This window comes from Desmodus rotundus, chromosome 5 (genome assembly GCF_022682495.2).
Source record: "Desmodus rotundus isolate HL8 chromosome 5, HLdesRot8A.1, whole genome shotgun sequence".
NCBI lineage: Eukaryota > Metazoa > Chordata > Mammalia > Chiroptera > Phyllostomidae > Desmodus > Desmodus rotundus.
Window position 1 is genome coordinate 31,588,996 of NC_071391.1, and position 13,137 is coordinate 31,602,132.

General features: G+C 50.4%; 1 protein-coding gene across 6 annotated transcripts in view; it reads right to left on the bottom strand.

The window, feature by feature from the left end:
* The window catches only part of NAV2 (neuron navigator 2), a 679,412-nt gene that overhangs the window by 145,962 nt on the left and 520,313 nt on the right, over positions 1-13,137 (bottom strand). For all 6 annotated transcript variants that reach the window (XM_024558786.3, XM_024558785.3, XM_053924021.2 and 3 more), the window contains 3 exons: positions 9,863-10,964; positions 5,022-5,134; positions 299-407 (listed from right to left, as the gene is read on the bottom strand). In XM_024558786.3, the coding sequence (XP_024414554.2) occupies positions 299-407; positions 5,022-5,134; positions 9,863-10,964 (1,324 nt within the window). The remainder of the gene's footprint in view (positions 1-298; positions 408-5,021; positions 5,135-9,862; positions 10,965-13,137) is intronic.

A 13,137-nucleotide genomic window follows, 5' to 3' on the forward strand; every position in this document is an offset into this window, starting at 1 on the left:
AGTTTTGGAAAATGCACAAAAGTGCAATTTAAACAGAGCTCGCCTAAAATATCCTGTTGAATGGATTTAGCAACCTCCTGCTTAGGGGAGGAATCTGTCTATACTAATTCTTGCTTCTTCTACCTCTCCTCTGCACACTGTATGGCGTTCTTTGTCAATTCCCGCACATTTGGCAATCAAGGTTATTTATACCATTCTGGGCCAAATCACTTTGCTAGTGGCATGAACAAACACAGGAGAAGCCATGTGACAATCGAGTTACTAGCTGGTTCAGTAAAGAGATTCACACTTCAAGTACCTGTGTGTAACCTGAGTTCCCCGTAAGCTGGACATGGTCTCCTCCAAATTCTGCCGCAGATCAGCAATGTTCTTCACCGTCCGCAGTCGCCGAGCCTCAGGGTCTTCGCCTGGGAAGACAAGGGTTAAGACTATTTTAATTCTCAGACAGATGATGAACTTCACGGGAGCAGTAATTGTGTCCATGATTCAACCACGTTCCACGCCAGGGGCCTGGTTCACCATGGGTGCTTAAGAAGGATTTGAGAATGAGCGAATGAAAGAAAGAATGAATGAACAAATGTATGCATGCCCAAAGGAAAGTGTTAAATCCAAGGAGAGAAGTCTTCCTTCTCCCTTTAGGTCCCTCCTGAAATAAGTGAAGTCTGGCTGGTGGGAGGAGCGAAGAACCTGGTCTGAGATAAATACGCTGGCACACCCCCTCCAATGAAGACACGCACAGGACAGGTCTGGTTCCCAGGGATCGCTTTCTGCCCGTGCAAAAGTGGGTGAGGCAGTTTGTTTTCTCACCCACGGGTGACGCGTACTGCTGTCCCCTGGACCTGTGTTACAAAAGGAACTTGGAGTGGCTGAAAGATCTGTGCTTACTAACCACAAATACCTCTACAGAGAGAGGTTTGCCTTTTCTTTATTACGTCATGTCAAATTCTGGCTCCTCTCCTCACTGGATGTGTGGTCACGGGGAAGGTGCTGGCGCTCTCCATCCTTCAGATGCCACCACCCGAAAGCAAGGACAGAAACGGTCCTGACCTCGAGGGACAGCTGTGGGGACTAAATGGCATGGGGGCTGGAGATCCCAAACACGGTGCCCACCACAAGCACTGAACTCACGCCCGCTGGTGCTGTAGAGCAGGGAGCCATCAAGAAGACTCGGGGCTTCATTTGGGAGACAAGGGACTTCCATTCTCTGGGCAAGATTCTCCACAAAATGCGTGGCCCAGCAGAGGTCAAGCTGGCACAAGTGTCCAGGAGGAACAGGGGAGTAACTATAGTAACAATGGCAGGAATCAAACATCTTCCCCTCAGAGTAATTTCGGGGAGTGCTGAGAAGACTCAAGGGCCACAGTCAAGGATCTTTAAAAGCCTATGATCATTTCAAGTGTGAAGCAACATTTTAAAAGAAATCTCCCCAGAGAACATAGTCCTCGTGGGCAGCAGCAAGTGGAGTCTACATCAGACACTAAGTAGAACTTCCAGCAATTGTCATTAGTAGGGCAACAGGCTCTAAGAAATGTCATAGACTGAACCTCCCTTCTGAGACAGATGGCAGCTTCCTTAGGTTGTCCTCAGCATGGTGGTGCCTGCAGGCTGGGGAATGGACTAAATGGTAGCTGTGCGATTTTTATGGAGGAAATTTGCTATAGCAAACTCTCTACCCTTGCAAATGCAACTGTTTTCCATTTTCTCCCTCTTTCTAACCAAGAGAAATTTGGAAGGCATTTATTTTTTTTTCTCTTATCTGCAAAGTGGTCAAACGTGTACTTCCCACCCAATTCTTTAAAATCCATACACGTAGGTATGTGTTTTTGAATGAAAGCAGTGTGGAGGTCTCCCTTCTCCTACTGGCCTTGGAGGAACGTAACTGATTAATCGCCTGGGCCACAGTTAAATAAGTCTGCTGCCAGTTTGGCCACATGTTATCCGTGTAAGGCTGCCAACAGAGGTAGTGATCTTTTGGACAGCTCTGGGCCCTGCCGTGAACATTCACTATGAAGCTAATTACCTTCATTAATTAGCTTAATCATACTACAAAGAGCGTAATGATTATTTTGTTCATCCACATTCCTGTTCATGACGTGGTTGCCTGTGTTAACTCTCCTTTGGAAATTCAAGGGTCTTTGAGATGGAATGCTGTCTCCCCACCTTTACGCTCGGTAGCCCCCACCTGTGTCTGCAAGTGTTCAAGAAATTTTTATTGCCCAACAGATGCTCGGTCAGTGGAGGCTGAAGAAAGGGCACTGACTCTGCACTCTGACGGTGAAGGTCTGGATCGTGGCACAGCTGCAGATTAGCCTCCTGACCTTGGCCAAGTCACGCACTCTTCTGAAGGACATCTGTGAAATGGGGATAAAACCCTTCCATTGGAAGGGTGAGGAGGAGGTCCTGGCACAAACGGAGGGCTCTCTGAAGCCGACTGTCCAGGTCCCCTCCTGAGGAGGCATGGTTCCTGCTGGGAAATGTTCGCTTCCCCCAGAGCCCTATACACGCCGGATGCCAAGAGCGACGCAGAAATGCACACTAGTAATCCGCCTGCCTGGCACAGATGACCACATCCTGAACTGTCAATTCTGCCTCCTTGAAAGATGGCCTGGCTGTATGATTTTCCCACCACCTCTCAGCCTGCACAAACTAAAAATACAACCATGCTCTAGTGGGAACTGCAGGATCCTTTCAGCTCACATAAAGAGATTATAAAAATTAAGCTATTCTATGTCTACCTGTGGCTCTCGCACTTGCCAAGGGCAGCCCCCCCTCCAGTCATCAGCCGTGACGGAGAGAACACTGCACATTCTGACCCCACAGGGCTGGGTTTAGAGGATGTCATGGTGTTATAAAAAGAACATGGAAGGAACCTGGGATCTTTACTTGGAAAAAGAAGGCTTAAAGGACAAGCTGCTACAGGCAAAGGATCAAAGTTGTCTGTGAGCTTCCGGAGGCTGGATTATATCCAGGGATTAAAAATGTAAGGGTAAAGAACTCTATTACCCATTAAAGCCAAAAAACATGGAAAGGCTGCCTAATGAAGGAATAATCTTTCTGTCACAAGAAATACCCAAGCGGACACAGAAAGATGATTCATCAGTGAATGACAGAAGGGAGTCGAAGGCTGAATAAGAAGCAAACGGGAGTGTGTGGTTCCTTCTAACTCTACAATCCAAGAGGCAGGTCTTAACTGTAGTGCTATGTAAATGACCGAGCACCATGGGAAAGTCCGCCTGGTTGCACAAGCACAGGAAGAACTAAGCAATTGATCAAATAGCCTCATGAATGTCCATTGCTAAATATATCCAACATTCATTGTCATTTCAAGGGATCAGTTACAGATAAGTTAAATTCAACCCCATGCCACAATGCAGCGTCTCCATAAAATAATTCACCACAGTCACACACATGAGTCCTACTGCTTGAATGTAAAGACAAGTCACCCTGATTAAGAAATTTTCATTAGCCACCAACACCATTCGGCTTAACACAGAAGAGTGCTTGATCAGGCACAGCTGGCTGCCCTATCTGCTCCCCAAAGCAACTGACAGCACCTCAGGCTTCCTGAGCTCCTAGCTGGCGTTACAGTCCTGAGGCAGAGGAGACGTGAGGAGAAAAGGAGAAATGGGAAAAGGATCACAGGCTGCAATCTGTCACTCTGACATTGAAGGGTTATGTGGAATGTTCTCTGGCTGCTGCTTTTGCTTTTCAAATGTGAATTTTCCCGAGCCTCGGTGCCCGACGCGAATCCACACTACTCCGCGGGACGCACATCTGAGGCACGCCGGGCTGGGAGGCACCGGCCTTGCTTTATTGGTGTGTGTACTTACGAACATGATCTGGAATGCACGTGGAGACCTGAGCCGTCAGCTGAACTCTACACCCTTCTCTTGGCCCTCTCCCTGAGCTATCCATGCCCTCATGTGCAAGGGAGCTACCAACCCTGGAGAAAAGGAAGCAAAATCAATGCCAAATGTGGAGCCCTGAACTACTGTAAGACAGTTACCCATGGCTTGAAAGCTCTCTGCCCCATCAGAGCGCCCAGTCAGCAGAACCAGAAGGAAATGGTTACATCGCTCAGATCCTCTTAATTTAGCACGAGAGCTAATGGTGAGACGGGTGGGATTCGATCATCCGGGCTGCAGACCAATGCCGCCGCTGTAGCGTGGCCGTGAAAATGATGTGGTCACAGACAGCCAGTCTAATACACAAATTTTAAACACAGATTCAATTTCTAACCCAACTCTGGAAGTGGCAAGGTAGGAGAATAACACAGCCACTGCTAACTGTACAGTTTACCATCATTGCCCATGTGAGACGTTGCTGGAACACAGGGCGCAGAGCTGGGGAATGGGGAAGAGAGACCGAGAAGGTGGAAACTCAGGAAGCACTGCAGTAGAAATGCTAACTCAGAGGCTAACTTCTGTGCTTTAAGTGGGGAGTATGACAGGGTAGCATTAGTAGGTACACATCTGTGCAACGGATGACAACTGCGGACTTTATATTTTTACATAACGCCCCTTTAATCATCATGGTCTGGGCTATACTTAACTAGAATTTATTTATTTCTGGTTTTGGCGAAAGCAGCAGGCTGTAATCTCTCCAATTAATAGAGGATGCTAAGAACAGTGTTCAGTTGGTGCTTCCACAGAGGAAAGAACAGGTCAACACTGTGAGTGCCCACTCTTGTTGGAAAGTGACTTTCTCTGAAGCGTGAACCAGGTGATTCACACCTAAGTGTCAGCCGCTCAGCCCCTGTATGAATGAAATGGAACATACCTTAAAAGACGATTTGCCAACAGGTAAGAGACTTATTTACAGTTTGGGGAAGGAAGGAACAGATTGTGTGCGAGAGAGAACAGGAAAGGGAAGAAAATGATAAGAAAAATAAATAAATTTGTTTAGCTCATCGATCAATGCCACAGTAAACCAACTTCAAATCAGGCTGGGTCTGTGCCCTTCCCGCAGGTGGTGAGACAGCACGGATGACGGGCACAGCGTTTCTGGGGCTGCGTACTCACCGGCGAGTTCTTCCAGAGTAGGCTGTCCGCTCTTGGCGTAGTGGCTGGGCTCCGTGCTCACGCCCGCCGAGCTGGACTCAGCAGTAACATTCCCTTCGGTGTCTGTCTGGGACCTTCACACACAAACCACAGCAGAGACACTTGTCACAAACGGTAACACGCACATCTGGACCACTGTGATGTTTCCATAGCACCCCCATCACCTCCTCCAGCAAGGAGCTTTAGGATGGAGCAGACCGGCAGACTGACAGTAAATAATTCATTAGCGCGTGTGGAGCAATGTCCTAGATGCAGAGAGAGCCACCAAACTGTAAAAGATGAAATATTCATCACCCAGTTGGAGGGGCTGCCATCCGTCACTGGGGACCGCTCCTCTGAATCCCCATCAGGGCACTAGCTCTGGCCAGCGAAATGCCGGGAGTACTGGGTAGACTGAATCATTTAGTTTACGCCAAGCAGCAACTTCCAAGTAACCAGCAACACCAGCAAGTCAAGCAGAAGATGATTCCATTGACGGCCCCCATTTCCCCTCCCCCCGAAATCCTCTTGGCATGGCTTCTCTGAAAAGGTGACTGTAAAACCAGTCGAGACTGCGTGCCAAGCAGGTGTGTTTGCCCTCCAGGTCTCTGATTCAGAGCTCAGATCTCCTGACATGAAAGGTTTCATTGATCATTATTTCAACACTTGACTGAAATGTGTACTTCCCCAAACCTTCTCCATGCCCTTATTTGTCAAGCAAATTGAGGCAACTGCTTCATGCACCGTGTTCTTGCCACAACCACCTCTGTTCACTTAGGCATGGCATGCAAATGCGTAACTACACTCAGATGCGCATCCCTGGGTGTAACATTATGAATTCATTAGCGTCCTGAGCTAATTCAACCAGACTTCACTCTCTGTGAAGAAAGCGTTTGCCAAGAATGAGAATTCTCTTAAATGTGGGGAATATGCTGATACACCTCAAGTCATCCATCTATTCTTCCTCCCTTTGGCCCCAGGCCATCAGTTCCCATTTCTGGCCGTCTCTATCTTTAAAGGATTTTCATATTCCCAGGGGTCCTCTCCATCCCCTGGCCAGAGTCCAGGCTCTCACCATCTCTGCCCAGGCCCTGTGAGTGCTGTGTAAACAGGCACACTGCCTCCGGTGGAGGGGTGGAGGGGGGGGGGGGCGCTGTAAATGGCAGCCAGGTGTCAAAACCAGCCCGGCGATTTATTCTGATTGGTATGAATAATAATTTGAAGCTTTTGAATTAGTTTCAACATTTAAAAATCAGGAGATCACACAAGGAATCACCCTGAGCAACTTCTGGTTTCCCCAGTAAAAAGCAAGCAAGTCTGGGAAGACTGAGCTCCGCCCACCAGTGCCAAGTGGTGGCCGCTCCCCCTAGAGGTGTGGTGTTCCCACTGCCACAATCCTGCTCTTCCCGAGACCCCCATCTATACTACCTTTGGAGGCCCAATCAGGCACCTGAATTCATGACCTCTGTTCCAGACTGTTCCTAGGTCCGGTCCACTCCTCACATACTCCACTGATCTTTGTGTTACCCATATGACCACATCATCCTCTGACGAAAGGCCTCTAATCATTTCGCATTTCCCACAGATTAAGGTCTAAACTCCTTATGGTGGCAGAAGATGCCCCACATCACACAAGTCTTCCTTCATTTCCAGCCCCTTCCTGCCACTCCTGCCCTGGACACAGAGCTCTGCCCTTGGCGCCACCCACAGCTGGCTTCTCTCCATCCCCAGATTATACCACACCCCTAGCCATTTGTCTTTGTAGTTACTGTGACTCCTGCCCGAGGGCCCTGCCCCTCTTTCTCCCTTAGTTTGCTCCTAATCTGTCTGTAAGATGCAGTTCCCATGTCCTCTTGACCTGGAAGCCTCCCCCTGCCAGCTGATCGCTCCGCCCACCCTCCTTATTCTCCCAATAAGCCTGTCTGCCTGTGTGACAATGTGATGTAATTAAGAAGCCTTTCCTGAGCTAGAGTGAGAGCTCTGAAGGCAAAGACTGGTTCTTTTGACATGCACACAGAAGAACTCCATCTGCTTAAGCTCATATGCTGAGCAGGCAGTCAAGGCAGGATCAGTGTGTCGAATGGATAAATGAGGACATTTTAGGTCTAGAAGGATGCTGGGCAGCAGAAGGAGCTCCGTAACTTAATAACCATGCACATGTAAGGAAGCCCCTTCACCTCTGAACCGCAGAGCCCTCACCTCTACAGAGGTAATAGCAGGGACCTCTCCTGGCTGCTACAAAAATCCCATGTGGTCTGACACAGAAACAGTGACACTGTTATTTCTAAATTGATGAGGACAATTCATTCTGAGTAATTTTCTAAATGATTGATCTTCCTTGTATCCCTTGGTTAAATCGCTAACATGGAGAGGTTCTGGAGAGAGCAGGGCAGGTTATATACAGTGAGCTGTGAACTTGAGAGAGCGTTTTAGAGCACAAAGGAAGTCTACACCATTCTAACAACTTCCGTAACCTAGTCCCATCTCCTCACTTTAGAGACGGGGACAACCAGGTTCAGAGTGACGCCGTGGTTTGCAGAGCCAAGACACCACTCTCTCTCCTCACACGGCCTTCGGCTTAAAGGCTAGCTCTTCTGGCTGCGAGCTCTGTGGCTTAGAGCAAGCTATTCAATTACTCTAAGCCTCAGCTTTGCTCAGCTATAGAATGGGGATTTTGAAAAGGTAGGCAGCTCAGGGAAATGTGGGAATAAGGAAATGAGCTAAGGCATGAAAAGCTCTTAGCGGGGCCTCTGCACAGTCTCGGTGCCAAGGCCACACAGGATGCTGCATCAAGGACAGAGTCCAGGAAGCCTGACTCCTAGCTCAGTGCGCTTCCTCCCGGCCTCTTCCCTGGCTCACCTAGAGCGCAAAGGCACCTTGCGCAGCAGGAGGACATCCGACAGGGTAAGCTGTATGTGGGGCTTTGTAGATACCCGTGGCATTTCCTCCTTTCTCCTACTTGTCAGACACTTGCTCTTTATCACAGAGTTTTCCCTCTCGTTAAAAAAAGCTTGACATTTTTTAAAAAAGGTTAAATATTTTATAATCTTTGAAATAATTACAGACAAAAAAGGGGGGGTATGGGATTGATGATGAACAACGACTATATATTTTAATTTTGAAAATGCAAATCAAGAATCTGTAAACAGGTGCTTGAATATGCATTACCTCAAGACTACGAATGTTACTGGAATGATAAACATTTCACGGGGAGCGTTTCAGTTGCCTCCATGGTTCAGAGAACTATTGTATCAAAAGCTGTGCGTGCAGACGAGCGCTGAGTCATTCGCTGAGCCTTGGCACTCTTCTCAGGACTGTTAGCTGAGCTGATGACGTGATTTAATAAGATGACTGGCTCCCAGTTCAAAAGTTCTGGCATGACCCTCCGTAAAGGGGAGGGTAAGCAGAGGAAAAGGGAAGAGGGACGAGGCAAGGCTTGACATTCCCTCACTGGCTGGACCTGGCTGGCTTTCCTCTGAAATCACTCAAGTCAGTCCCATCAGCTGTTGGCGGGAATGGTAACGATCTCTCACGATACAACTCAGGCAGGGAGAGAGGGCCAGGGGCCCGAGTCTCTGCACAGGAACAGCTCTCTCTGCATATGAACAGCTCTGTAAATACACGTGTGCATATGTGCATTGGCATTTTACATGCAGACGTGTGCTGGCGCTCACACTTCCGTGTGACTGCCAGTGTACTCAGCCACACCTTCGGGTGTCTGAGTGTGTATGTACAGTTGGGTATGTGTATGTACTTAGGGTAGAAGCTGTAAAATGAGTGCCTAGAATGTGATACCCAATCGTTCAATCCTCAGTCCCCTTCTGCTATGCAGAAGTATTAGTTATCATTCAACTGTGCGGTGCGGTCAAAGACACGACACGCCCGAAGCACAGGATCAAGTTGACGGCCGTGAGCAAAGCTCTGAGGCCTCCTTAGGACCAGTGCTGGGGGAGCTCCCATCCCCTGGGAGAGGACTCATGCACACGTATCAAGTGGCACCCGGAGCCAGCGTCTGCATTCTGCAAAGGTGTGCCGTGTGCGCTGAGCAGCCAGGGAACCTCATGAGGCCAGAGCCACACAGGGCAGGCAGCACCTGGCTCCACATTTGTTCCTATGGGAGTGCTACCGTCAGAGACGAGAGAGACTGAGGGGCAGATAACAGACAGAAGGACAGTCAGATGCAAACACCTGGGCTTGTCTCCTCAACACAACCTGGGTTCTTTTGTTCTCCCAGCACCGGTCCCTCCTCCCCACTCCCCCCCTTCTCCCTCACCCTCTTCTCTCCTAACATCCCAGCACACAGCAGGGACTGGAAACATGCTTCACAGGTGTGCTGTGGCAAGAAACAGGGAGGGGCTGGAAGCTCAAGAAAAACGCCTCTATGAGAAGGAGCCTCAGGTGTTCAGCAAGGCGGTGTCTGTCTCTCTCACGTTTTAAAGTACATTCAGGATGCATGAGGACCGATGCTGGAGCCTGTGGGGTGTGACCAAACCACACCTCACAGGGCTGCTCATGCTGCTGCCACCTCTGAAATGACCCCGCGTCCTGGGGACGTGGTGAGCTCCTCACCCTGGGTCAGCTCAAGTTTCACCTTCTCTCTTTAGCCCTCTCGCACCCCGCACCAAACCCTGCCGTTTTAATTGTTTCCTCCAGCACACTGAGTATCGCCCTACTAGGAGCTTATCGCTGGAGCCTTAGCTATTGGTTTACATGTTCCCAGAGGGCAGCCCTGATTCCTGCCTTTGAAAGGATTCCTGCCCAGAAGCCACCAGAAAGGCTCCGTTGTCCAGTGGCCCAGGGAGCAGGTGGGGGGTGGCTCCTACCTGTACAGGAAAGGCGCGACCGTGGCAGTGTTGGGGTGGCTGTATTGCTGCTGGGGCTGAGGTAGCTGAACGCTGACGGTGTTGCTTCCTGTGGTCTGGGTGGTCCCGACAGACCCACTGACAGTCTGGCTGCTGATGCTGTGGTTCAGGGTGGTCCCTCCTGGGCCTTTCCCTTCTGAGGATGCCAGGCTGGAGGAGGAACTGGAGTGTCTGCCGTCCAGCTGGGGCTTCTGTTGGGGGAGCCCCGAGCTCGGCTTCCCACCCCGGCTCCGCTCCCCCTCCTTGGAAGGGGCAGGGGCACTTGGGGATTTCCCGGGCATGCTCTTCATTCCTGGTTTTGGTATTCCACTGAGGGAAGGGGCTGAGGCCTCCTTCTTGGCACTGCTAAGCTTGCCCCCTTTGGGGATGAAGCTGGCGATCTTGGAGGACTTTTTTGGCATCTCGGTCACGGCTGCCCCGCTGGGGTCTTCTCTGGGCCCCTCTTTGAGGTCTGGCCTCTCCGTCATGGAGGCTCTCTTGGTGAGGTCCTTGTTTTTCTCCTTTTCCTTTTCCCGCTGTTGTTTCTCCTTTTCCTTCTCGTTGCCTTTCGGGGAACTCTTCTTGGTGGTCAGGGCCCGGCTGAAAGTTCTCTGGGCAATGCCCTTGAGTGCGATCTTGGGGCTGCTGGAAGCAGGACCCCCCATGGAGGGCGTGCGACCAGTGGCCTCCATCTCTTCGCTCTCTTCAACGCTAGACAGAATCTCCAGCCGCTCACAGCTCGTGTCCCGTGACCCCGGGCCCTCACCCGCCTTGGAACCCGCTTTGCTGTTGAAAAGTTTTAGTTTTTCCAGCATGGACTTCTGATTGTTGGGTGAGGGCTTCAAGGCTTCGGGGCTGGGCCTGGGAGCCTCGGACACGGGCTGCTTGACCGAGAGCATGGACGACGTGGCACTGTGCTTCACACTGATGGACTTGCTGCGCCAGGGCTTGGTGGCTGCGCCCGGCTGGGGGATGGCTGAGGAGACACCGCAATTAGCAAGGGTGGAGCTGCTGCCACTCTCCAAAGAAGCAGGTGCATTTTCGCTCATTCCGGGGTGGGAGGAGGCTGGGCTTGCCAATGGCTCTGCAGAGATGGGGAAGAGACAGAAACCTGAATTACACCTGTGGACCTGCACTGAGGATGAGGGAGCGTCGGCCATGACTACTTAGCCAACCACTCCAAACCCAAATACCTTACAGCTCTACTGCCTGCTTTGGGCACTACCTGCAGTTAAATCTTACCTTCACTTCCTCCTGCTCCATCACGCACAGCCCACATCTGGGCGTATGCTGTGCAGAGGCACTCTGATCTGAACATCGAATGCTCACAAAGCACAATCAAGCACTTACATTTATGGAAAAAGAAACAAACTAAAACCTGCACCACCACGGTGGTGCTACAGGAAAGATGTAGGACATATCTACTGTTTTGAATTATTCAGCCTACAACACCGTTTCCTGGTTATGGGAACAACTGAACATTATCCAACTTTAACAAAACAATGTAGCAGAGACATTAAAACAGAACAAGCAAAAAATATATATATTAGGAAAAGAAGGGAAACCAAGTATAATCTTTACAGAAGAAGAATTACTCACAGAAGCTGCTAAGTCCTATCAGGACAGATCAGTTTTCTCCTATTTTGGCACTTTTTAAAGAGTTACAAAGATGATTCGGAGTAGACTTAAAATAAAGACGTTTTAGTGTAAACTGCACATGGCTTCACTGTAGGCGAGAAAACACGCAGGTTATCTGAGAGTCAAGGCTTTCCCCTTGGCGTTCAGGGAGTATCTCCCCGGCCAGACTCTGTTCTCAGAAAAGCTTCAACACACTTCCAAACTAGAACTGGAATTATTCTGGGAGGGGCGGGTTCCACAGTGGAGTTCTGCTCCCCACCAAGGCAGCCCATGGCACAGACACGAACGCGGCAGCGCCCCTGCCGGGAAGCTCTCAGAGCGCTGGGGCTCCAACTGCTACGCAAGGGCAGCTGTCAGAGCCAAAGTGGCAGGGAAGGCAGGTTGCGGTGAGCCCAGGGCCCACGCGCCCCCTATGCCCACCCACTGCGTGGAACAGACAGATGCAGCACCTCAGCCCCCATGGTGCACGTCCCCGTTTGCAAAGTCACCGTGACACGACTTACCTAGCAGCAGCCACTTTCTCCTGAAACAACGCCCTGTAGAAAGTCCTCCTACCAGAGAAGCTATCCTTCCAATTGTCACAAGTGTTTTTGGTTAAACCTCTCATGTTTCTAATTAACTCTTGTCATCTGTAGCTGCTCTGGTGCCCAGAAGCCTGTCGGGATTAACGGCTGCTTCTTCTGCTCTTTCTTTCTGTCCTTCTTTTTTTTAATACCTTGGTTCCGCTGCCTTCTAGCAACAGAGTAAACTGTATACAGAGCGGCTTTTTATGATTTAAAAGTCAACGGCCGCCAAAGCCGCGTGAAGGCAGCCCCTGTGTGGGACACGCGCGCTGAGCGAGCGGGTGTGGGGGCGGGGGGTGGGGGGGAGCTCTGGGCAGAGGAGCGGCTTCCCTTCACTCTCAGCTGCTCGGGGAAGCCACAGCTCCAGGGTGATCCAAAGCAGACCTCCCAATGTTTTCAAAGACATACATCTTCCTGACTTGCTGGGGATTTGGGTTTGGGTGGGGGTGGTGATGGAGGGGTGCTGCACAATCCTCCCTAACAAAACTCACGGGGCGTCACTGGATCTTTTCCTGGGGAGAGCTGGAGACTGGCTCGAAAACAGGCTCACGGAACCCACCCACCCTGCCAGCCTGTCCAAGGCTCTCCATAGGCCTGATGCTGCTTCCACAGGGCCTCCCGGGTAGCAGGAGGCATAGTGCTAGTGGCGTGGCAAAGAGGGGATTACCGTCCAACCCTCTGAGTGAGGACACTGAGGCTCAGGGAGGGCTAATGGCAGACCCTAAATCAGGCAGCTAGAAATGAACATCTCTGGGGTTTGAACCCAAGGCTCCCAACACAGCGCTCCTTTGGGATTATGTCACAGCTACTTCCTTTGATGAAGAGTATGTGTGAACAACACCCACTTAAATGACTGGAGTAGCTTTCCAGGTACCACCTTTCCTATTGCTTCGGTTTGTTTATGACATCCGAGGTGAGGCCTGGAGAGGACGCAGCCTATGCCACTGAGGCCAGCTCTCTGGAGGGAATCCCAATGACCCTCCAACACTGAGTTCCATTTCTCTTAGGACAACTGTCTTTCTCTTTACCTGGGCTCAGGTCTGGAGCACAGAATGA